The following is a 27,868-nucleotide window of genomic DNA, read 5'->3' as shown; positions in this document are numbered from 1 at the left end:
TTTATGCAAGATAGAAAATATTTAATTCATTAAAAACTTTCTGCAAATACTTTTTTTTTGGCGGTACAAGAGCTGAAAAAGGAATGTCATCACTGAGGTTAATGCACGCGGGAAAACTCAAAAACCCATATGTTTATAATTTCAAACAAGTAATCACTAATCTTCTCCTTGCTGGGGAGGGGGTTGCTGTGGTTGATCGCTTTCCGATGATTTCTTTGTTCCAGATACAATATCGTCAATACGCAACAAGAGCATCGATGTCTTAAAACAATTATTTCAAAATTAAAACAACTTTAAAATTAAAAGGCATTAGAATTAAAAAGTAATATTATATATAAATGATTACCTCAATTGCAGTTTTGTAAGTTTGCGCTTTCACAGAAAAACAATCCCATATTCCAACAACTTTCATATCGGCAATAGTTCCTGTGTCACCGTCAATACCCCACGAGCTATTTCCACCTGCAGCGTGTTTAGCCTGGACATTTAAAACATTTAAGTATTAAACACACTATGCTTTCAAACAGCCTAACATATTTTAATACTTTATTTAAAAAAGAATATTCATTTAAATAGCAAAACAACAACAACAACAAGTGTGTTTACCCTTAATGCAGTTAATGTTCGTATAGAATTTGTTCCACAGTTTTGTATTAGAGTTTTTGGTATAATTTCAAGTGCTCTTGCAATAGCTTTGTAAGGCCATTGAATAACGCCAGTAATACTTTTGGATTTTTCCTCCAAAGCCTTAAATAAATATTAAATAATATAAAATCGTTTTTTAATGATATTTGTAATATGTTTATTTATTGTATAGCCTTATACATTATTTATAAAATTAATTCTAATAGTATAATATGCATAATTTATTTTAACTTTTAAAAAAACATAATAATATATAAAATTGTATACAAAATATACACATTCAAATCTCAAATTAGAAATTTAATATAATCAGAAATAATTTTTTAAAAGTTTTTTGCTTCTATTTGAAATTGAATATTGAAGGTCAATATGTCCTCAAAAAATTAGCTTTTATTGAAATGCGTTGAAAAGGCTTCAACAATTCTCATGAAAGCATTCAGTATGTAACTCTTGGTCATAATACTAAGTCATAGCAAGCATGAACCCGTGAAAAAATCAAACCAACAACAAATTTAAGTTAACATATTCTAGCAACCATATATGTATTAAAATTTTCTAGAACATAATAAAACTTATCAGAAGTTTTCAGAATTTGTAAAAGTTTTCCAAAATTTTATAGAACTTCAAAGAACTTTCTAGAAAAGGACACAACTAAAAAGGGCACAACTAAAGAGGACACACTAAAACTACACACAGACATTAAGAGGATTATCAAACATTTTAAAACGCACACTTAACAACTTAGAGATTTTAAGATTGTATGTAGATATAATTCATTCATAAGGTAATAGGCCGGGTGAATAAAAAAAAGCAATTGCTTATACTCAGCGTTATCGTAGTAATTTCTCAGCTTGTGAATAAAAAATTTAGCAAATTTTTATTCATGTAAAGCTGAGCAATTACTCCCAAAAACGCTAAGTAAGAGCGATTGCTTTTTTTTACTTACCCAGTTTAATATGTGGATAAAATTTATCCAGAAAAATTTATCATAACATTAGGTGCATGAAATTTTGAAATCTAAAAAAAATTCTTAAAAAAAACAAATTAATCAATACAACTTAATTTAACTGTAACTGATAAATTTGGCAAAATAAATTTGTTAAAGTGTTTCTTTACTCAATGTATTATACTTTGAATAAAAATCCTTCATGGCAACAAATTAAAAAAAGGAAAAATCTTGTTAAATTGCAAGAAATATAATATTGTAAAATATAAATTTCTTTTTAAATATAACTTATATCGTAATTTGGCTATACTACTTTACCATTAATCATATTTTTGGCTTTTAAAAACGAATTTTCATAGTCAATAATTTTACTTTAAAACTAACACTTTTGATTGGATTTGAAATCTCAACAATGCAATATTTTGATTGGATTTGAAATCTCAACAATGCAATATTTTAATTGGATTTGTAATCTAAACGTTGCAATAAATTTTTTAAACCATTATTTTATAAAATAAATTATTTTTTATTATAATTCCATTTATTATATTTTTATTATTATTTACTTACTATACTTAATTTTTATTTACTTAAGTAATTGTAATCTCAACTTAATTATTATAAAGAACTTAGGTATTAAATACTTGGGAAATCTTTTAATATTGATTTAAAAATTAATATTTTACTTGAAAACTTGAAAAAAAACTTACACCTTTGAAATGGGGCAAAATGGTGAATGGGGTAAAGAAGATTTTTCCAATAAGACTCAATAATAAAAGGTTAGATGAAAACAAAAACTCATATGATCCCCACCATGTCCCTGGTAGTACCGCGCTCAACTTGTCTCTCCGTGCAGCAGCCTTGTTCAGCAAGGTTTGTGTTTCAGAGGTATAGAGTTGAGAGGGTTATAACCTCCTCTTCCATAGTGGCCTTCTGGGCCTTGGAGAGGCGAATTAACACACACACACACAAAAAATATATGTATTTTAATTTAAAACATTTGATTCTTTTAAAACGTCTACTTTTATGTTAAATAAATAACTCAGGTAATGCTAACCAGGTATGTGGCATGGCACTGTTTTATTTTGAGAGACGTTAATTAAAACAGTAATTTTAAAAACTTAATAAATCTATTGACAGAAAACATAGAGAAAGTCAACTTGCCCCTATCACATGACTTTATGACATATTTATGAACTTTAAACTTTTTTTATCAAACTTTTCAAGCTGTTGGATGAATAATTCATTATCCACATAATAATGAATCATTATGACAAACCCAAACACACTTAAAAATTATTGATAAATTTTTTGGAAAAAATTGGAAATTTGTAAATGTCAACAAATAAAACAGTGCATGTGATGAATACAATTAAGCGAAATATCGTGCTTGTTGAGCACAATATTTTGCGCTAGTAAACTTGAAAAAAGTTATTAACCAGCGCAATTATAAGCTCGGCATCAAGTCTTCGAGAGCAACAATCAGGGTTGAAAATTGATTCTCATTGATTCATCCGTAAATTACACATGCAGATATGGGGAGGGGTTCACCTAAAAGCCTACCAGTGCGTACAAAGGTAGATGATTTTTTGTTTGAATTTTTTTCATTTGAAGTCTGGAAAATCAGACAAAAAAGCTATGGTTTTTCCATTAATGCATTAGTCTATCTACTGGAAAAAATATGTTACTGTGGCTATATAAAATAAAAACAATGAAATATTGCGTAACTTTATTTATTTTATAGTCGTTCTCAAAAATTGAAATTTATTTTAAATCAAGTTTTCACAGTTGAACTATTATTAAAAAAAGTGTTCATCTTAAGAATTAAATAAAAAAAATTATTTATAGATTTTTATTTAACTTATAACTAAAGTAAGTTATTAATTTATATTAAATTTTATTACTAAAGTAAGTTATTAATTTATATTAAATTTTAGTAACTCTGTCATTAAAAATGTTTAACATGATTTTTTAAACTAAGTTTTCTCGTCCCACTTTCCAAATTTGCGATTTAAAACTTTTGATTTTTAAAATTTTATCAAGTTTTTGGTTTTATAATTTAAATTTTCTATAGTCATTTGGACGAACACATTTTGAAAATAGTAAACATTCCATTCTATCTGTTAGCAGTAATGACTTCATAACTTTCCATTAATTGTTTGCACAAAACAGAAAACTGCTATCTAATTTAAATGCGCGATTTAATTATTATCAACTGAATCATTTTTTATATACATGATTATATACTGACATATATTTGTATAAATGTGTTTGTTACAACCAATAAAAACCAGGTCATGAATTGAACATTACATTTTTCTTTTGTTGTTTGTGAGCACGCTTTCCAAAGTTGAAATAAACAATAGATATAACAAACAATAAAAAAAAGTAGAACCCTGGTAATTCAGACTCCGAATATTTTAAACTTTTCTGTTATAGTTCTAATTTTTAGTCTTGTTTCAACTTTTTTATAAGTTTATAACTTTTTATTTGTTTATAACTTTTATTATAAGTTTGACCAATTTGTAGATATCAGTAAAATAATTTAGTTAAACTATGGCACTTTTACTATTTAATATTCGAACGTTTTGAATTTGATTTGATGTTTTTGAATGCGATCGAACCTGTACGAAATTGAAGTTATTAATAAAGTTTTATTTTAATAAGTTATTATAAATAAAATATTATGCTAGATATTTAATTTTTAAGCATTCAAAGTTTGGAATTTTTATTAAAATGTTGCAAGTTTTGATGTTTTATTACATAGACTTTTATGCAATTCAAAGTAAAAGTCCTAGTTAAGTGAAGTTTTTTGTCAAATGGATCTATAAAAACTGTGGAGTTAGCAATTCCATTTAACCAGGCTACGATTAAGATAATATGATAAAGTTCAACGAGAATAAAAAAAAAAAATGTCATACTGTATTTAACTTTCAAATTTAACTTTTAACAAATATTTAACTTTCAAATAAAAGAAATAAACCATTGGCTCTCTTGCACTGAGATTTTTTATTTTAATTTATGCATGATGTACTATATAATGAATTAACTTTGTTGGTATTATTTAAGTATTATTTAACAATATGTAAACTCTACTGTTTAATTAAACATATTTTGACTTATATTTTCAATAAAATCAACTTATAATTTTCTTTATATGAGCGCAATTTTTTACTCTGGTAACAAAATTAATTAAATAATTTTCACGCCCAGAAGACCATTTAAGGGGGTGTTTCACACAAGGGAGCGATCAATTACACTTCATCACAAGGCCTGATAAAATAAAAAATTTCAAGTGAAAATGCTAACAAACAAAACATAATGTAAATATTAACAAATAAAACATGCATACATGTGAGAGGGCCATTTCAGTAGCTCCACCGCCAGGACACAAGCGAGGATCCATCATAACGTTTCTTGCAACATTCATTGCATCTTGCAAATTACGATCAACTTCATTTAAAATATCTTTACTAGCACCACGCAAAAGAATAGTACAAGCTTTTGGATCTTTACACTTTTTTAAAAAGGTAAAATAACTTGGGAAAAAAAAAAAATTAATATATATATATATATATATATATATATATATATATATATATATATATATATATATATATATATATATATTTAATAGTAACAATTTAAAATATTATTTTGAAATAAGTATAAATCAAAAATAAAATAAACTTAGTTTTAAAAGCATTCTTACTCATCACCAATCTTTTGAATTTCAAATAATCCGCAGCCGAGCCCTAAATCTTCCTCTTTAATCTCTTCAGGTCGATTAACAATTGTCGCACCTACAGCTCTAAAAATGATAAAAATTTACAGCAACATAAATATATAGTAAAATCTATAGTAAAGTTAATATTTAATAAAATTTAACATAAATATGTTGTATTAAATATAACAATCTATTTTTTAAATTTTTTGACATGTTATTACTTAAACAAAGATTTTTACATTTAAACTTGGTGATTTATAAAATATATTGTATTTATAAAACTCATAATTAATTTTAATTTAAAAACAAACCTGGCTATTCTGTTGTTATCAGTTTTCTTTATTCTTCTAATAACAGAAATACCAGCTTTAACTAGATAATGCTGAGCCAGATCTAAAAATTTCATACAAAATAAAAAGCTATTTGAAAATATTTTGAGAAAATTAAAAAAGTAATATATTAAATCATGTTTTTTAAATTATAAGCTACCCTCATTCCAAAGAAAAGAAGAGATTAGTACACTAATAAATACACATAAAAAAACTGTTGCAATTTATGTTACTTAGATGCTATACCTGAAACACCTTTTTCTGTGAATAACAAATTTGGTTTGTGCACTATAATATCGTCACAAAGTTTTTTAATGAATTCTTCCTCTAGTTGTAATATGCGATTAAAATCTGTTTCTTGGCTAATTTCAATATTTGTCATGCTTTCACCTTTTTTAAATTCTAAGTTGCAATCAAGAAGTAAAATTCTTGGATTTTCTATTCGCCTACTCATTCTTGGATGTACTACATCCTTATTTAACATGATACCATCTAAAACACAAGAATCTTCTAACATTCCTCCTGGAATCTTTTCTACTTTTGTGTATCTTTTAATATCAATTTCACGCCGACCATTTTTATCTGTAAGACATGTGCGAGTTGCTTTTAGTGCCATACTGCATGCAAGTTCAGACCTAGTTTAAAAAAAAACAACAGAAATTATACTATTAAAATGATTTTTTAACAGTAACAAGTTTTATGTAGTAAATAAGACAAAATAAAAACAATAAATTTCAATAGAACAATTTTTACAATCATAAATGAACATTTTTTTAAATCATAAAAGTTTTCACAAATGTAAACAAGAAGAAGCTAGTTACAAAACTTCATTACAAATTTCTGCAACAAAACAAAAACCTAAAAAGAAGGGTGTGTAAAAAAAAGTTTTTTTTTAAAATTTTAAATTTATAACAGGTGATGCAGAAGTTATAGGATAAATCTGAATTTAATTATTCGATCATATTAATTTGTTTTTGTGGTTTTATGAGGAAACATAAATGTTCTAAAAAATATAAACTTTATTATTTAAAACTATTATTTAAAATTACGTTAAATGCAGCTCAACGAGAACCTTTTCGAAAGCAACTCAAAATATTTTTTGTAAATAAACCTAATATAAAAAAAAGAAATCATTTCAAAAAAGAAGGATTTCCTCAAAGCATAATATATGATAATTTAAAAGAATTAAAACTGTTTAATCCTTTTCTAGAAAGCACCCTGGTCATCGAACATGGAGAAAAGAGAACCAAATCAATGAGACTTGTCAACAATTGAAAAGGAGTCAGTCAGAGAAAAATAGGTCTTAAATTCAGTGTAAAATATTTGAAAATTAGTTATCAGTTAAAAAAAGATTATTGAATATAGAAAATGTGCAGGAAAAGAAGCAGGAAACTTATTAACCAGCTCTATAACATGAAATCACTTTTGGTTACCAACAACAAAAAAAACATGCCCAGAAAGTGTTAGATTTATAGGAAGAGAAATTTCCAAAATAATTATTAATGTGGATAGCCATATCTGACTGGTATATCCAAGTCATTGCTTCATACTTCCAAGGTGTAGCAATTAATACATCAATATATATTGATGAATGTTTAAAAATGACTTTTTCTGTTCATTCACGAGTATCATGGAGACTAACTATTAATTTTGGCAAGAGTTAGCAAGTTCTCATTATCCTAAAGATTCTCTAAATTTGATGGACGAATATGTCAATTAGGTTGATATAAAATCCAAACCCCCAAATGTGCTTCAAGCACAACCAATTGAAAACTTTTGGAGACATTCGGCATAGATAGTTTACAAGGGAAATTAAACAGCTTCAACAGAGCAATTTTTGAGCAATCACATTAAATTAAAACTAAAAAAAATTGATTTGAATTTCTTACAGTTGCTTATGAAAGGTATCAAAGCAAGTGAGATCAATTGCAGATGATGGAGATAATTGAGATAATTGGAGTTTTTTCATAAAAGGAATAACTGATTTTTATTAAAAGATAGATACTTAAAAAAAAAAGTTTTTAATTTATAAATAAGATATTGACATATTTATTTTGTCAGATAATTTACACATCACCCATTAGAGTAAAAAAGTTGCATAATTATATAAATACTGTATGTACTAATTTTAAGAAAAAAAACTTATAATGTTTTCAGTTATTTACCAAGGGGTTATTTTTTTTATACAAAATCAAGTTGGCTATTTTCTGTAAAACAAAAATAACTTATTTAATAAATGCTATTTAAATATTATACAATTTCAATTCATTTTCAATTTCAAAACATTTCAATTATAAATTCAAAACATTTCAATTCTTTACTTGTTGCTATAAGGTTTTTTTTTTACAAAAAGCTTTGTCTAATGAGTTTCTGTCAAGCATAAATAGCAAGTTCCAATATCTATTTAAAATAAAACATTTTTATTAGTTAGGAGGCTAGTTTGAAAGCAGGGGTTTCTTTTAGAAACAAAAAAATACTTTTGATTAATTACTAGTTATCAAAGTAATAATAGCATAAAAAAACTAGTTTTTTTTTTAAAGTCTTGAATGCAAATTGCAATGTAAAGCTGTAAAAAAACAAACAAAAACAAAAAAAACTGTTTAAAGGGATCCTAAACCGCCGAGACATGTTATGTTCATATTAAAGAGAATGATAAAAAAAAAATGTTTGGGCTAAATTTTTTTGATTAAAATAAAAGAATAAGCGCATACCAAGAAAAACTAACTGTTTTGTTTTAGCTGAAGCTTGCCTTCTCCGTTTTGTTGTAGGCCAAATAGTCTTCATAATATACACCGCAATCTACAGACTTGATAAATTATTCAAGTGTGTTTTATTCCTAAGAGTTATAGCACATGACATCATTGATTTTTTTTGTTCGGTTACATAATCAATCTTTTAAACACATTTGAAACAAAAATTGATTTGAAAAATCTTAATTCATTATTTGCTCTTTTAAATAGTTTCAAATGATTTGATGTTTCAATCAGAATTAAATGTTCTTTATACAATCAACAAGTTTCCATGTAAGATGCAATGATAAGATAAGTATGCAATGCAATATTTATTACTTTTATTATATTAAAAAAAATAATTGTGATTCGACAAATGTCAAGTTTGTATATACAAAAAAAAGAGAAAAAGAGTCTAATTTTATATAAAAACTTGATTTACTATTAAAAAAAGAAATATAATGTTTTTTAAAACAAAAAAACTCACCAGCTATGCATGAATTTAGTACCAAGACAACTTTTCAAAATGTTGAGCATTTCTTCATCATTATTGACATCAACAGGAACACTAATTTGCTCTTTGAGTACATCAAGAAGATCATCTAGGGCTTTCCTATAAGCAGCAATGATAACTGTCGGATGAATTTTATCTTCAATAAATTGAGCCGCTACAGAAAGAACTTCTCCAGCCAGTATGACTACAGATGTAGTACCGTCACCAACTTCCTCGTCCTGTGTACGACTAATCTCAAGCATCGTTTTTGCAGCCGGATGCTGGACTTGTATCTCTCGAAGTATTGCATTTCCATCATTAGTCATAACAATTCCTCCCATCGGATCCATTAACATCTTAAGCATGGCCTTAGGCCCAAGACAAGTACGTATAATATCAGCAACAGTCTAAACAGTTAATTCTAAGTATATATATATAAATATAAATTAGTAAAAACTATTATCTAATTTTTTCTTTAACAACTTGTTTCCCATCAGGAAAATTCATCATGAAGCCTGATATATATATATATATATATATATATATATATATATATATATATATATATATATATATATATATATATATATATATATATATATATATATATACACACACAATGGTGGCAGAAAGTCATGCACCCAGCAACTTTTACAACAAAATTTTGATTTTAGAATAGGTTTTAAAAATAAAAACAACCAGATTTCAAGTTCTTTAATGTCAAGTTTATTTTGTGTAGGAACTTTAAATTTTTTTGTGACTTAATTTTTAGTAACTTTTTGGTAATTTGGATGTTAATTTACGCAATCAGCTGATGTCCCTTTCAATTCTGTTTACAATTGATATATTTGATAATACTTTATTTATTTGTATTTTGGGCTTGTAACTTACCAGTCCATGTTATTTTGTATTTGTTTTTTGGTTTTTAGTGGATATTAATTGTAATTTTTACATTCGTGCATTATTTATTAATTTATTTTGGAAAATGGAGGTTAATATGATGGGCCTAATTGTGCAATTAAGTCAAATTTTACTTGCTTAGCATTTATTTGGTATTATTTTTCTTTCTAAATATTGTTTAATGATGTATTTCATATTACTTGGTATTATAAAACAATTTTTTTATTTTAGACTTATTTTTATAAAATTATTATCATGACTGAAGCGAAGAAGCTGACTGCGGAGGAGAGGCTGGAGGTGGTTGTGCAGGTCAGGAATGGGTCGACTGATGCAGTGCTCAGAAAATGGGAATAAGCAAGTCAACAGTAACTAGGCTGATGAGGAAATACAGGGAGACAGGATTGGTGGCTGATAGATCCCGCAGTGGTCGTCCGAAGAAGACGCCAACTAGAGATGATCGTCCGAATGAGCTTAGTGGATAGATGGTTAACTGCCCCTGATATAGCTGCCAGGCTGTATAGACTATATAGAATCAGGCTGGCTGTTAGGACTGTTAGAGCCAGGCTGCAGAAAGCTGGTTTAAACACTTGTGTGGCTGCGAAGAAGCCACTGTTAACTTGTGATCACCGCCGGAGGCGGAGAGCATTTGCACTGATACATCATGGCTGGACCATCGATCAATGGAAACAGGTTCTCTAGAGTGATGAAAGCAGTTTTCAAGTGTTTAGTAGTGGGAAGAGAGTTTTAGTGAGGAGAAGAGTGGGTGAAAGATACTACAGCAGTTGCATTAATGCTACTGTGAACCACGGAGGAGGGTCTATCATGGTTTCGGCTAGCAATATCATGGTCCGGGAAAGGTCAATTGTATCGCTGTGTAGGTGCATTGAACCAGTACCAGTACATTGGAGTCCTAAGAGATCACATGCTCCCTTCAGCTGGTGCTTTATTTGGCAGACAAGGTGAGTTTGTCTTTCAGCAGGACAAAGCACCATGTCACAAAGCTAAGCGGGTATGTGATTTCTTAACCTCTAAACGTGTACGAGTCTTGGAGTGGCCTCCTCAGAGCCCTTGCCTCAATCCCATTGAACATCTGTGGGAGATCATCTTCCGAAAACTGCAGGTATCCAAACCCACTGGTTTAAAAGATTTGTGGAGGTGTTTGAATGAAGCGTGGGAAAGCATCACCCCAGAAACCTTACATTCATTGGTCGAGTCTATGCCACAGCGTATCATGCATGTCCTCAAAGCCAAAGACGGTCATACAAAATATTAAACATATCATTATTTTTATTTTTAAGACATTTATATTTCATGTTGCTAACATTTGGGACAGTTATTAGTGCTTTTTAAATAAAATTTATATGTATAAATAGTAAAAAAGTGTTATTTTTCAGTTGGGTGCATGACTTTTTGCCGGCACTGTATGTATATATATATGTATATATATGTATATGTATATGTATATGTATATGTATATGTATATGTATATATATATATATATATATATATATATATATATATATATATGACATTTGGCCCTTGGAGTTAGGCCAAATGTCAACCTTAAAGTATTCGAGGTTGGCAAAAAACCGACCTTATTTCTATGTTTTATGGTTACCTCTTTTTGATAATTTTTTTTGCAGACCTGAAACTTCTAACAGTTTGAGGTCGACAATATATTGTGTGTGTGTGTGTGTGCGTGTATGTATGTATGTATGTATGTATGTATGTATGTATATATATATATATATATACAACTTTTGGAATAAGGAAAAATAAGTTCAGCAATAAATTGCTGACCTAAAACTGTTAGAGGTCGGCAAAATCTTTGTTTGACACAAAGGGGTTACCATAAATCATAGAAACAAGGTTGAAATTTTGCCAAACTCAAACACTTTGAGGTTGGCAGTTAGGCTGGCATTGCTAAATGCCAACTCTAATTCTAAAGGCTATAAATATATATATATATATATATATATATATATATATATATATATATATATATATATAATATATATATAAATATATATATATATATACACACATACATATATATACTTTATCTAAAAGTGTTAATAATATAAAAAAATTAGTTAATTTAATTTCAATTAATATATTAATATTAATTTAATAATATACAAAAATTAGTTAAGATAAAAGTTTTGATGTTAATCATTTTCAAAAAATGTATTCAGTGCGTTTTTGAAATTTTAAAAACTGTAGTCAAATCATCAAATCAAAATATTACTTGTGTGATCATATAATGGTGTGCTATTACACACATTCTTGTGTGTATATATATATATATATATATATATATATATATATATATATATATATATATATATATATATATATATATACATATATATATATATATATACATATATATATATATATACATATATATATATATACATATATATATATATATATATATATATATATATATATATATATATATATATATATATATATATATATATATATATATATTAGAGTGTCCCAAAAAACAACATTTTAAAAAATAATCTGCTCCCACCCCCTAAATGTGTTCTATCAAATACAAAAACACTGAGTTTAAAATTTTTTTGAATAAAAAATATTTCACTGTTGCTGATATAATATGTCTCTCAAGACCCTCGAATATTTAATGGATCCCTAATATTTTCAAAAAAAAATGTTTTATAAAAATATGTCAACCTGGTACTCAAATGAAGCATAATTATGTAAAAATTTCAAAAACAATATTCATTTTGAAAAAACTTTAACTTATCAAAATTATCATAAAAAATGCATTTTTTATTCAAAAAAATTTTTAAACCTAGTGTTTTTGTATTTCTTTTATATATACTGCCTTTTTTTTATATATCTTTTATATATATATCTATTTATATATCTTTTTATATATCTTTTATATATACATTGCCTTTTATATATATTGCCTTTTATATACATTGCCTTTTATATATATCTATATATATATATAAAAGGCAATGTTTGTATGTTTGATAATAATAAATTTATATAGATAAATATATAAATATATATAGAAATCTCTATATATATAAAAGGCAATGTTTGCATGTTTGATGTTAGCTATAAGCGTAAACACCTCTGGACCAATCAATACCAAACTTGGCACAGGCATTAAGTAGGCCTGAGCGGTGGTTTTGACCAGGTTTAGGCCACCAGAAGCCCCTCCTAACTCTGAGAAACCTGCACGAAGCGTTGGGTAATCCAGCTAGTGTATATATATATCAGGCCTTGTTAAGAAGCGTTACGCAGCTCACATTTTGCCTGCGAAAAGGCAACTTGCCTACGCATTCAGCAGTTTTGTGCTATGCAAAAACTTTTATCTTTTAGAATATTTAAATTATCTTTTGATGTCGTTAACGTGACATTTATATAGAAAAAGTCGTAAAGTAAAAGCATTTAATTGCAATGGTAAACTAATAGATTTTTTGTTAAAGAAACAGTTTGTTTAATAATTTTTTTGTTGTTAAAAATTAGTTAAAAAAAAAAAAAGTGTTTTAAGTTTTATCTTAAGGAATTAAATATATAAATTCCCTTTAAATATGAAAATTATTTTTTGTCATAATAGTTTAAAAAAATGCATGATTTATTTCGATGTAAATATTTTATAAGATATTTTGTTTATTGTTAATTCAATAACGTAAAGTTTTAATGATGTTCGTTTAATTTATGAAAATAAATTATGATCACAAATATGTTATCGGTAACTGATAAATAATAAAAAAAACAAAAGTTATACTAAAGTTAGGGCGCGCCAAAAAACAAAAATTTTGAAAATTGCCATCTGCAAAAAAACATGATTCTTTACACATAAGAATACAAACAATTAAAAAAAAATAAAAAATAAACATTTAGTGCTGTCGAATTTGATTTGCTTATTTTTTTTTTTAGCCTAAAATATGTAAAAATTAGGATTTTTATATCAATAAGAAATATTTGTTATGAACAATTTTTTTCTTCAGTAAAATAACTGTCTTGTTACTCATAAAAGAGGCTTATAAATTATTATCATAATTTATAATATTGTATTGTGCTAAATCAGCAAATAATTTTTGACAACTTTGCACAGTCTAGCCCTAAAGATAAGAAATTTTATTTGAATTTGTTCTATATGTTTATTTTTATGTATGTTTCAAGCATTAAGTAAATGCAATTTTAATTTGCATTTAAGAAATATTTTTAATTTGCATTTAAGAAATATTTTTCCAGTTTTCCAAAATGACCCAAAGAATAATTTAAAAAATATGATGATGGCATGATAGCTAGAGAGGAGATTTTATTAAATTTTGAATCTTAGAATCTCAAGTGAAAATGAATTTTTACAAATTATCTATCCCATCTATTCAACTAGTATCAACTCTATCCTGCCTATTCATCTAGTTTCAACTTTTGAGAGCTGCAAACTAGACAATATCTTATCCTGAATCAATCAATAAAAAATATCATTCATTGATTGTTTGTACAAGTAAATTTCCCAGTTTAAAAAAATAATAATAAAAAAATAGTCTCCTTGACTGTAGTGGCCTCCTCGCAAGGCTTATTCATTAAATATAAAAAAGTATATAAAAGTATTAGAATGTAAAACGTATTGATTTTTAAAACAAATGGAAAAATTAAATAATTATTGGAACAAAAAGTTTTTAATTACATTATTAGGTAATTTAATCCATAAAAACTTTGTTTTACTTTTTACTTTTTTAACAGTTCTCGAAAAGGGTAAAAAACATAACGGGGTGGTTTTCAGTATTTTCAAAATACTATCTTATCATTGCATTATATATTTATACTTTAAAAGATCAACCCGTCCTGCCTTACTTACTGGTTTTATGTATTTAGTAACAGCTATGAAATAACACATAAAAAATACATTATCCTTATTATCTTAATAAAATCTTTTAAATAGATCTTTTGTTGTAAAATATTTTTTCAAATCAACTCTCATGGTATTTATGCAAAACATAAATTGTATCAAAAGTATCATATGCTTATAAAAAAAAACCTGTGTATTGCAACATGCATGTCATGCATTTGTTTCTTTAAGTCAAAAAAATTTAATTTATTGGATAATAAACAGGCACGGTTTTAGCAAAAAAATATTTTACGTCTAAATAATTTTTTTACGTCATAATAAATGACACTTGTTATGTGTATATTATTGCAACATTAACGTCACAAACATATGCTTGTAACAAGTATAAAATCAAACATTGTATTTAATAAGCAATTTTTATATAAATAAATATATAGCTTGTGCAAAAACCAAAATCTCATAAAAAGCAGTTTAGAGGAGCAACTCCCATGACCCATCATGTTTGCTTTAGGAGAGCTTTTCTCCACTCTCACGCTCATTTACTCCCGCCGAGGCCTATATATATATATATATATATATATATATATATATATATATATATATATATATATATATATATATATATATATATATATATATATATGTATATGTATATCAGGCCTTGATAAGAAGCGTTACGCAGCTCGCATTTTGCTTGCGAAAAGGCGATTTGCCTACGCGTTCAGCAGTTTTGCGTTACGCAAAAACTTATATCTTTTAGAATATTTAAAATTATCTTTTGATATCGTTTATGTGACGTTTATTCTGAAGAAATAAATTCGTAAGTAAAAGCATTTAATCGCAATTGTAAACTAATAGACTTTTTGTTAAAGAAACAGTTTGTTTAATAATTTTTTTATTGTTGATAAAAATTAGTTTAAAAAAATAAAGTGTTTTAAGTTTTATTTTAAGGAATTAAATATATAAATTCCTTTTAAATGTAAAAATTATTTTTTGTCATAATAATTTAAAAAATGCACGATTTATTTTAATGTAAATATTTTATTAATAAGATATTTTGTTTATTGTTAATTCAATAATGTAAAGTTTTAATGACGTTTGTTTAATTTATGAAAATAAACTATGATCACGAATATGTTATCGGTAACTGATAAATAACAAAAAAAAACTCTTTATTGTTTAAAAACATTATTAAAAAGACACAAATTAAATAAGAAAAAACTTATTAACAGTTAATAAAATAATCAAAAACCAACTGTAAAATTATAAGAAAATAAACAAACATTATTTTACGTTTCATGAAAAGAATATTTTTTTCAAAATAAAATTTAGTTCATATTTGAAAAAAATAATAAAAATGATTTATTAAATAAGAACTTTAATTTTATTTGTAACTTTTGTTCTTGTGAGAAAAAAACTAACTGATTGTATGATTTTTAACGCTTTAATAAAATAACTTTAATTACAATGCGGTACTTGAAAAGACGCTAGTGACGCAATATAACTTCTAACGATGCAAAATATATTTGCTGAGTTGAGTTACTTAGAAATGCGTTACGCGTTTTCGCTACGCAGCGAAATCTTGTAACAAGGCCTGATATATATATATATATATATATATATATATATATATATATATATATATATATATATATATATGTGGGCATTTGAAAGAACTTCATCGCATTGATGTCATTAACTACAAAAGACCAGTAATAACATCACATAATAACATAACTACAAAAAGTAAAATATTTAACCATTGCTGAATTAACATGTTAGCTCTATTTTCAAAAATAATTCCGATTATGCAAATAAGTTCATGGTTAAAATAAGATTTTACAATGACACTTATTTTATCATGCAACAATGAAAAACTGAAAAAAAATGAGCATACTCGAAACCATTAAGATGATTCAAAATAAACTAATTTTAGTAATAGAGGTATACTTTTATATACAAATAAAATTTGACTACTTTTTCATTTTCCACTGTGGAATTACCCATATATAGAAACATAAGTAAACAAAATTTTTTATCAATTTGTGCTTTAAAAACATTCAAATATCTTGATTCTATGATTTTATTTGGTAACAAATTCCAATTATTATAAACTAGACTGGTGAAGAAATTATTTATCTGTAAACACGATGGTACAATTTCTCTTTTTAATCTGTATTTGTTGCCCTGTACCAAAGAAGCCAGACCTGAACAAACTAAAGATGATGTCAATTGTAGATTTCTGTACCAACTTATTTTACCTTACCTAAGGCTAAAGCCACATATGGCAAATATTAGAAATTGAGTTTAAATTTATTTAATAAATGAAAAACTTTTACAAAAAAAAATGTTTAAAACAAAAAAAGTCAAATCAAATTATTTCAGATAAAAGTAAACAAATTTTAGTTGGCTTCATAGAATGCAATCATTATGTTTTACAAAAATAAAAAATTAAAACTTTACACTGAATAGAAGAAAAATTTTTGTCTCAATGCAAAAAGCATAAAAATTCTAAGGCTTTTTGCAATATTAAATAACTCCATGAAAACTACTTATTGTAAGTTTAAATAACTTTATTTTTTTAAAATTTAAATGACATGAGCTAATCCAACTACCACTTATCACTCCTCAAACAACTTTTTAGTGAATATAAACTAGCAATTCTTTTAAGTACTAATTGTATATATTTTTTTTAGTTTTTAGATATATTCTTAGTCATTTTAATTTTTTTTTTTTAAAACTGCATTTATTAACACTTAGAAAATATGCCAAAAATATAACCACTTTAAAAACTTACTTTAGCAGCATCAATGTTACTCATCTGCACTTTTCTACCACTTTCTCTTTTGGTATTCTGATCTAAAGTAAAAATTTACATGAAATAATAGTGTTTTTTTAATCATACTGAAATTTTCACCGGATCCCACTAGCATAGTGATACTGTTTCTATGTAGGAGCCTTACTTAGTAGGAGTGTTACTATCTTTCTGGATATCTATTCTTTAGATTCTCACTCAATGAATTTACATTATCATTATATAATATTTTATCTATTACATCTTTCATAAAAATTTTTACTTTTTTTTTGTCTGTCAAAATAAAACTAAAAAACAAAACTGAATTTAATAATTTTTTGAATTTCTTATACAAAATTGCTATGTGTGCAAGTAAGATTCTGAACCAGCAAGACCCCTAAAAAAAATTTTTTTAACTTGCTCTAGATTGACTAGAGTAGAGATTTTAATCCACCAAGAGCTAAATAAGTTAGTGCATATCTAAAAGAAAGTATATTCAAATACATAATATAACTTTTATCTAAAAATAATTGAAAATTTATACTTCTGTTATTTATATTTAATTTATCAATTGAGGGCACAAATTGTGATTTTTTTGAGCATTTTTTTATTGATTTTGAGTATGTCAAAGGGCTTGTGATCATTTGTATAACACGAAAGTTCGAGTATCCAACATTTTATGGTTCTTCATATCTCCAGGTTATGATTTTGCTGATTTATGCTGCTAATTTTAAAATTAGAATTAAATAGCAGCAGGTGAAATAAAATATTTTAACTGCAGTTTGAGTAATTAAAACAGAATTTAGCTGATTAATTTAAAAAAACTTTATGTAATATTTAAAACAAAATACTCTAATTTAAATGCTGGATTTCCTAAGTTTAGCACTCTTGCCAAGATCCCATATAAAAAACATCTATTGTGAATATTTTGTATTTTTAGAATTTTAAGTTGTTAGCTGATGCTCTTAAAATTCAAAAAGACTATGAAAAAACTTAAAAAGGACTGGTGGAAAAAATTGTTTGCATTAAGAAGTATGTACTAAACTGATGCCTGTTATGATCTTGTATTATTGCTTCGAAAGAATCCTTAACAAAGTTTTAAAACAGCATCAAAGAAGTAACAAATACCCAATAGCAACATTTAAATAAAACCACACTGAATAACATGAAAATACGAATCTGTATTAGGTAAAAATAGTCTTTATGCGTATTTGTATGATATAACTACACTGAATAACTAAATATGAAAAATCAATAACAATGACTTTATCCAACTTATATTCAACAAAATAAATGAATTAACATCTTACTTACTTATAGCTAAACATACCTCGAAGACTAAAACGAGTTATAAACTCCTGATGAGTACATAATATTGGGTGATTTGCAAAGAACTTCCAATATGTTTTTAAGGTAAGGTTTTTTTTTTAAACATCTTCACTTCCAACAAGGCTGCAAGCAAACACTATTAATGTTGGAAGTTACTGGAAAAGAAAAGATAAAGTTTATAAAGCAAGATAAGAATTAACAGACGACTAAAATTGCAATAAAGATTGCAAACTACATGAATCAGGAAAACAAGATAAAGGGAGCAAATTCTAAAGAACTGATGTTTGAGAAAAAAACTAGACAAATAAGAATTTTTGAAGCACCTAGAAACAGTCACAGTAAAAAGATGAGACATAATTGAATGAAAAGTAATACAAGAATGACATTTAGTAGATGGCACAAGAGATGCTAGCTCTTTAGCAGGGCCTGTTATAGTATTTACAAAAGAGAAAGAGAAGCAAAATTAAGAAGATATGATAATGGTTGGAGATTGGCTGCAAGAGCAATCCAACTATGTTTACAATGCATTTTCGCACCTTGTCAAAAAGAGAAAGAGCATCCTTTGAAGATCCGCTCCAAATATGGCAACAGTATTCCAAAACACAGATTAGAGATTTATAAAGATAAAAAATAGAAGATCTAAACTATTGCTATAACGATCAGTTGAAAAAGATTGAGTTTTATCTGAGTTAAAGTTCACCAGCCACTTAGAGCCCAATGCTGTAACAGAAGTGAGATCTTTTTGGAGCTCAAATGCCTATTCCAAGTAATCAGTGTTGGCTTCTTATCAAGACAAAAATAAATGGGAAAAAAAAATTTCAGGGAGATTGTTAATGTAAATTAAAAAGAGTATAGGACCAAAGATAGAACCTTGAGGAACCCCTGAAGCTACAGGAAATGAAGAAGAGTGCTGTCCATCGAGGACAAACATTATAATCATTTTATACTACGATTGGGAAGGAAGGATTAAATAACCTTAAAGATGTTACATGATACGCTATAAGAAGAGAGTTTATGGAGAAGACCAGCTGCCAAACTGCATAAAAGGCTTTAGAAATGTGGAGAGCAATAACCTTAATCTTTCCACATCTATCAGCAGTAGAAATACAGACATAATATCGTTTAAGGTCGGCACCAGGTTGGCAAAAAGTTGGGAAAAAAGGTTCAATAAATCGACAAACTTGCAAAACTTTGGCATAAAATTGACAGAAAAACAAATGTAAAATAAGCAGACTTTTCTTTCTAATGTAGACATTTGCTAAAAAAATTAGATAAATGAATGAAGTTTTACTGATTTTATTTTAAAAGATTTGTTTACAGTTTAAATAAAAGGTTTGTATTTTATTAGGAATTTAAAAAAAAACTTGCCTTTTATTTTTTTTGAAATGTATTTACAATTTAATTGAAATATCCATTTTGCTGTTGTGTTTTTAAATTAAATAAATGTTTGTTTAGCCTTTTTAAATTATTTTATTTAGAACTAAAATAAAACAATTGTTTTTTCATTTTTATTTTCATTATTTTATTTAGAATTTACATAAAATGTTAGTTCTGCCGTTTTAAATATATTTGTTTTTTTAAATAAAATTTACTTTTAAAGTTCTTAAGTTTGCAGGAAATTCTTGATCTCAGACACTGTCAGGGTGGCAGTTAGGTCAACATTGCTGAATGCCAATCCTAATTCTAAGTGCTGTATCAGGGTTTTTTTTTTTTTTTTTTTTTTTTTTTAAACATCTTTGCTTCCAACAAGGCTGCAAGCAGCCACTAATTAAAGTTGGAAGTTACTGTAAGAGAAAAGATGAAGGTTGTAGAGCAAGATAACGATTGACGGACGATTTAAAAGATTGCAAATTATATGAATCAGGAAAGCAAGATGAAGGAAGCGAATTCCAAAGAACTGATGTTCGAGGAAAAAAACTAGACAAATAAGCGTTTTTGGAGCACTTAGGAACAGTCACAGAAAAAGGATGTGCCCATTATAGTATTTGTAGAAAAGAGAAAGAGAAGCAACATTACGACGATGTGATAATGGTTGGAGGTTGGCTGCAAGAGCAGGTCCAACTATGTTTACAATGCGTCTTTGCACCTTGTCTAAAAGAGAAAGGGCATCATTAGAAGAACCGCCCCAGATATGGCAACAGTATTCCATACAAGGCCGGATTCGAGATTTATAGAGATAGAGAGTAGAATCCGAAGTAAGAAAGTGGCGAGCTCGATAAAGAGATGCAACCTTAGCAGATGCTAATTTTGCAACCGATTTGATATATGGTTTCCAAGAAAGATTGGAAGTAAGAGTTAATCCTAGAAGATGAAGAGTAGGTGACTCATCGAGTACATCACCGTTCATAAATATAGGAAGATCTAAATTATTGCGATAACGATTGGCTGAAAAAAATTGAGTTTTATCTGAATTAAAGTTCACCAGCCACTGTGAGCCCCATGCTGTAGCAGAAGTGAGATCCTTTTCAAGCTCAAATGCCCCCTCCAGGCAATCAGAGGGTGTTGGTTTCTTATCACGACAAGAATAAATGGTAGTATCATCAGCAAACAATGCCACCTTAGATGTGAGAATATCTGGAAGATCGTTAATGTAAATTAAAAAGAGTATAGGGCCAAGGATAGAACCTTGAGGAACCCCTGAAGTTACAAAATAAGAAGAAGAGTGTTGTCCATCGAGGATAACTTTTATACTACGATTGGAAAGGAAGGATTCGATAATCTTAAAGATGTTGCCGGATACACCATAAGAAGAAAGCTTATGGAGAAGACCAGCATGCCAAACTTTATCAAACGCTTTTGAAATGTCAAGAGCGATGGCCTTAACCTCTCCACCTTCATCTAATGCACGATAAAACCTGTCAGTTATTACTGTTAGCAAATCAGCTGTAGAACGAGAAGATCGAAATCCATATTGATGGTCAGAAAGTAAGTTATTAGATTCAAGATGAGAAATTAAGTGTTTGTTAATTAAAGATTCAAAAACCTTGCTTATGATAGGAAGAAGACTTATGGGACGGTAGTTAGACGAATCAGATCGCTCCCCAGAATTTTTGAAGATAGGGATAATAGATGCGGCTTTCCAGCAGGCTGAAAAACAAGACTCTGATAAGCACTTGTTGAATAGTTTTGAGAGTATAGACGACAGCTCCGGAGAACACTTCTGCAAGACAATAACAGGTATGTTGTCTGGGCCACAAGCTGTAGAAGAGTCTAGGCAGGAGATCACTTTAGATCAGAAGCTGGAGTGATATGAATGTCAAGCAATGGATCAACCTGTTTGTTGGCAATATCAGGTAGAACGCAATTAGTGGAACCAAGAGATGATATTGATGAAAAGTTTTTAGCAAACAGTTCGGCTTTGTCTTTAGGTGAGGTGACAAAGTCTGAACCATACAAGAGAGGTGGAATTATAGATTTGCCCTTATTATTGATATTATTAAAGATTCTCCAGAAGTCACAAGAGCCTAATTTTTGAGATGAGATACGAGATTTCATGACCTGAGAATAGCGGGTTTTGGTGTTAGACAAAACCTTTTTACAGTTGTTTCTAGCAGTAATAAACAGACGTCTGTTTTCTGGAGAATTGTTTTGCTGATAAATATGGAAGTAACGGTTTCGATTGGCAATTGCAGCAGCACAGTGTGAGGAAAACCATGGAGGAGAGTGAGGCTTGACCTGGAATCGTCGAGAGGGAATAAAAGATTCCATGCCAGCCTGAATCCACGAAGTTATGTAAGAAGCACATTTGTCGACAGGAAGACAAAAGATTTCTACCCAAGGGCCATCACGAAGAAAATCACGGAAAGAATCCCAGTCAGCTTTACTGTAGTTGTAAGAGGTTCGATAATAGGGGGATTCAGGTGATGAAGAAGAATGAGATATTAGTTTTAAAGAGATCAAACTGTGATCAGAAGCACCTAAGGGTGAATGTGGAGAAACTGAGCACTGACTAGGATCAGAAACAAGACATAAGTCAAGTAGAGAAGGTAAATGATTAGGGTTGTCAGGAAAGCGAGTTGGAAAGTTGACTATTTAAGTTAGGGATTGAGAAAGGCAAAAGTTGTGGGCTTTAATGCCTGCAGAGTCACTGACACTAGAGCCAAGCCATTCAGAGTGGTGAGCATTAAAGTCACCGACAACAACTATATTAGCTGATGGATAAAGAGAGAGGGCTTGGTCAATATGATCAGAAATAACATCAAAAAGAGTGCAGTCTTGAGATGAAGGAGAGCGATATAGAACAAAGAGAAAGGCAATAGAGTGAAGTGGTGCTAAACGAAAGCACATGAAAGAATAGTCTGTGGATTCAAACCTAGTTTCACTACAAACAGGTGAATTCTTACGAATGTAAATGCCCAGGCCAAGCATGTGACTATTGGAGTCTTTACGAATCAGAGGAAGATAACCATCAACACTAAGATCACAAGATGAGACAGCTGAACTCAAATTAGTCTCACAAAGAGCAAGTAGGTCTGGTGAACTTTGCAAGAGATAAGACTCAACAGAAGAAAAGTTACTTCAAAGACCACGAATATTAATGAATGATAGGTTTAGAGAACTTGGTGATGATGATGGTTTTTGTGTTTTATAGTTTTTGGTACTTTATTCATTTTTAAATTAGTTTGAAGAACTTGACTCAAAGCATAGATAGTACTCAGAACACCGTTTAATAGCCCAAGCAATTGCCTCATTACTACTAATAAACCCTAAGCCTTAACAAAGGGCTCCAAATGTGGCCTCCGCAATGCACACCAAAAGTACAAACAGGGACACCATCCATGCGCAACATGGCACTGTTAATACTTTGATATTTTTCAGCTGTTGATGGAATCAGCCTCTCTGAGAGCTACCACAGAGTTCGGGAAACCTGACTACCAGCCAGCCTCAGAACCATAAAACTGAGTTTTAGAGCTGTACCCTCATAAGGAGATAATAGAATGAGTTGCCTAGTCGTAAAAACAGTGACACAAGCAAACCCATGCATTGAGTCAAGAAGATCCAGCATTCAACATCCTAAACTGGAAACAATGTATTAAAAATACATCTGCGCCAGCCTAATAGATGAAGAAGGGGTGCAAGGCTGGTCAACAGATAGAATCTGTTTACCCCTTAAAGGTAGGGTGTGAATAGTAGAATCAAGAAATGAGATTGATGAAAAGTTATTAGCAATCAACTGAGCTTCGTCTTTAGGTGAGGTAAAAAAATCTGAACCATGCAAAAGAGGTGAAATAACAGATTTGCCCTTATTATAAACACTGTTAAAGATTCTCCAGAAGTATCAAGAGCCTAATTTTCGAGCTAAAATACGAGATCTTGTGACCTGAAAACAGTGAGCTTTGGTGTTAGACAAAACCTTTTTTAGCAGAGTTTTGCAAGTGCAGAGTTTGTTGGAATAAATCAAAATGTACACTTTATCCTATTATTATATACTATAAATCAAATGTTGTACTGATATCAAAACCATTTTGCTTCCTTTCTGATAAGGCTTAGTACAATATACCTTTTACATGAAAAACAACAGCTTAAATCTTTATGTCAGTAAAAATCTTTATATTAGTAAAATACACGCTAAATGATATTTTGCTACAACCCATAGTATATCTTCTTGTGATCACAACACATTAAAAAGAATAGCCAAAAAGGACAGTAACTAAACAGATTTTAAACTAAATAATAATTGATAAGATGTTTAAATTTTGTGAAATTAATACAAAAACAACCAATTTATGATGGCTAATAAAACAAAATTAAATAATGTTCAATCAACATTACAACCAAAGTTAATTATGGAAAGAACAATCCAGGAGCAAGATGCTTTCAACATTTTATACCAATTAACAAATTTACAACTTCTTTTAAAAGAATATGCTATTAAACCGATATTTAGACATCAGGTGTTTAACAAATTCTTATTTCAATTTTGATTTCGATTTGAATATTATCAAATATAAATTAATTCTATGTTAAATATATGTTAACAAAATATGTCAAATGTGATAGAAATATATGTCAAATGTGATAGAAATTTATGTCAATTATGTTAAATATTTTACTTTTACATGGGTTTGAATGTTTAAAATTTTTAAAAACTAAAAAGCCAGACTAAAATAAAATTGAAAACATTAAAAAACTATTTTAATTGAAAAACCCAAATTAAAACCCTCAGTCAATGTATACACATTCTGCTGTGCCTATGGCAGGCCTTGTTTTAAAGTGTAAAGAGGTGTGCTATTCACGTACGTTTTAAGCCATTTAACGTAAGTGGTATGACATTTCAATTGAGCCACTTACCATTTTATAAATGTTAAAACTTAAACAAGTCTAAAGATATCGTTTAAGCAGTAAGATAAAAGAAGTAATTAGCTTTATAAAAACCACTTATGAAGTTTGAATGATTACATAAAAAAATTTGAATGAAAATTTGATATTAGCGCTATTTACTAATGTAATAAGAAATTTTTATTTTCACTAACCTAACTTTTTCATCAAAAATGTTCAGCAAAAGAAAAAAAAAGATGTTATATGACGCATAAAAAAAGAAATCATAAAATAAATTTATTCAAAAAACTTTTCTTTATCACTATGCAAGCATAAGAATATTTATTTAGACAATTTCTCTTAACAAACAATAACTAATAGTAATCTGTAATAATAAAATAATTACAGAAATTTTATTTTATATTAGCGTCATTTTTGATATTTTAATTTTTTGTTCATTTTGTTATGAATGATTTTATCAGAAAAATGTCTAGATATAAAAGACTTTTTAAAAATCAACGATTGTGTCTCTCCACTTTGAAACCCATGCCATCGGCCCTGATAGTCACATCAGCTATATATAATAAACAGATTGTGTAATATCAAAAAAATAAAAACAGAAAATTTCTTATAATTTGGAAAAAATTTTGATTTAAAAAGATATTTAAATTCCTTGAAAACATGTTTAACAATGCATCAAAAAATGTTTATAAAGCACATGTTTAACTTTGTTTGTTGTAAGGCAAGTGAAAGCGCAACATATAATTTGTAACTTGAATATTTTTCAATAATTATGACCATATAAAGTTTTAGCGCACCTTAATTTGAGGGAGCTGTTAACTTTGCAGGGTCATAAAAACTGAACACTTAGAGATTATTGCATGAAATTTGAAATTTGTTGAAGAATATAAATTTAGATAAAAATAGTAGAGAAAACATTTCTTAACTTATTGCGCCCACGTTAAGGGCTGGGTGGGCATAAAAATTAGGGTTTTTTTGTTCCCAATCTCCAACACTGAAATTCTTTGTAATACATTCTCATTTGACATAAGTATGAACATAAAAAAGTTAGGAGTTTGTACAATGCCTGTAAGTCCCAAAACTTAAACATCTAAATATCTAGTGTACACCTCTGATTCTTGCTTACTTCCTCACCAATGGTGCAAATTATGCCCAGAGCTCGAACCCTGAACACTGAACTCTTGCATCTAAAGCAAGGACTCTAACCACTGTGCTATGGCTTTTCTATCGAAAAAAAAATTTTTTTTATAATAAATTATATATTTTATATAATAATTATAACGAATTATATAAATTTGTCTCAATAATAAAACATGATGCATAATTCTGCTAAAAATTGTAATTGTTTAATACTTTTATTGTGGAGTCTGTTTCCTCCTGCTTTCTATTACAGTAAAATAATATCTTTTATTAGCAGTAAAAACTTTTACTTTTTTTTCTTCAACTTTTTATCAAATAAGTAAAGTAGTTATTAAATAAATGGAAAGAGTGAAAACCCAAAGAAAATGTGCACCTATGGAATTTTTTCAATGCACAATAAACGACACTCATTATGTATATATTCTTGTAAAATTATCGTTCAAGCATACGCTTGTAACAAGTATAAAACCAAATTTTGTATTTAATAAGCAAATTATTTGATGAATAAAAAGACAGCTTGCGCAAAAACCAAAAGCTCTTGTAAAAAGTTGTTTAAAGGAGCAGCTTGCATGGCTTGTCATGTTTATTATAAGAGAGCTTTTCTCCGTTTTCACACTCATTTACTCCTGCTGAGGCCTGTGAGTGTGTATGTATGTATGTATATGTGTGTGTGTGGGGGGGGGGGGGGAATCAGTAAACACACCAACTATCTTTTGGCCAGCTTTTCATTATTACTCTTTGTTTTGTTTTTTCCTGAAAAGGCCATATGATGTATATGCAGGAAAAACCAGTAACAATTTGTTATCTACATATCTGCATATGCAATAATATATATATATATATATATATATATATATATATATATATATATATATATATATATATATATATATATATATATATACATATATACAGCATAAAAATAATAGACAGTAAATCTATAACATCCCTATCAACTAAATAAAAACTAATATCAACTATTTCAAACATTGCTGTTCTGACTTCCCAATATGTATTTGAAAAAAAAAAAGATTTTAAGACTGTGAGAATAAAAATTAAAAATTCAACTGTATATGTGTAAGAAACCATATTAAATCTGTAGTCACGAATAAACCGATTAAATTACTAACTTTTACCATCACAAAACTATTGAATATTTTAAACAATTTAGACACTTTTCTTTTACAGAATTAACGGTTCTGGTTTTGAATAGAAAATTTACATGATTATTTAAAGAACTTACTAAGGACCATTATTGGAGCTTGCATCATGACTGCTATAGTTTAATTAAAGTTTTCAGCAGCACTTAGCTCAAGAAATTCCGAGTTGATGCACAGGTAACCTTCTCGTCGCTTGCTTAAAATCCAGAACGTTCCATGAGGATCGCGCAAGCGAGACGTAAAAAATTATTCACGCAATAATTAAGATAATGTTTCAGATTTTTGGAATTTTTAAAGTTAAATATATATGCACTGTATATATGCACTGTTTTATAAGCGATCCAAAAGTAATATTTTATCTAACTGTTAAAATGATGTCATTATTTAGGTATTTATTTATATTTTAGAAATTAGATATATTTAAAATCCTGAGGGTCATTTTCAGTCTGTAGGGAAGGGGGTTGGAAACGGTAAATGCTTTGCTGCAGCAAAGCATTTAAGGTTTCCGACCCCCTAGCATGCTAGAAATTTCTAGCATGCTAGAAAATATG

General features: G+C 28.2%; 1 protein-coding gene across 1 annotated transcript; it reads right to left on the bottom strand.

The window, feature by feature from the left end:
- LOC100208312 (T-complex protein 1 subunit gamma) lies at positions 1–27,568 on the bottom strand. The gene is made up of 10 exons (XM_065816326.1): positions 27,401–27,568; positions 17,413–17,474; positions 8,864–9,276; positions 5,894–6,282; positions 5,630–5,711; positions 5,304–5,402; positions 4,944–5,130; positions 607–747; positions 347–478; positions 1–261 (listed from the first exon to the last, which is right to left on the bottom strand). The coding sequence occupies exons 1-10, from the start codon at positions 27,426–27,428 to the stop codon at positions 157–159; spliced, it is 1,638 nt and encodes a 545-aa protein (XP_065672398.1). The 5' UTR covers positions 27,429–27,568; the 3' UTR covers positions 1–156.
- Between the last annotated feature and the right edge of the window lie 300 nt (positions 27,569–27,868).

This window comes from Hydra vulgaris, chromosome 13, assembly GCF_038396675.1.
Source record: "Hydra vulgaris chromosome 13, alternate assembly HydraT2T_AEP".
Lineage (NCBI taxonomy): Eukaryota > Metazoa > Cnidaria > Hydrozoa > Anthoathecata > Hydridae > Hydra > Hydra vulgaris.
Note: the sequence above shows the minus strand (reverse complement) of the source record. Positions and strands in the feature narration are given on the sequence as shown.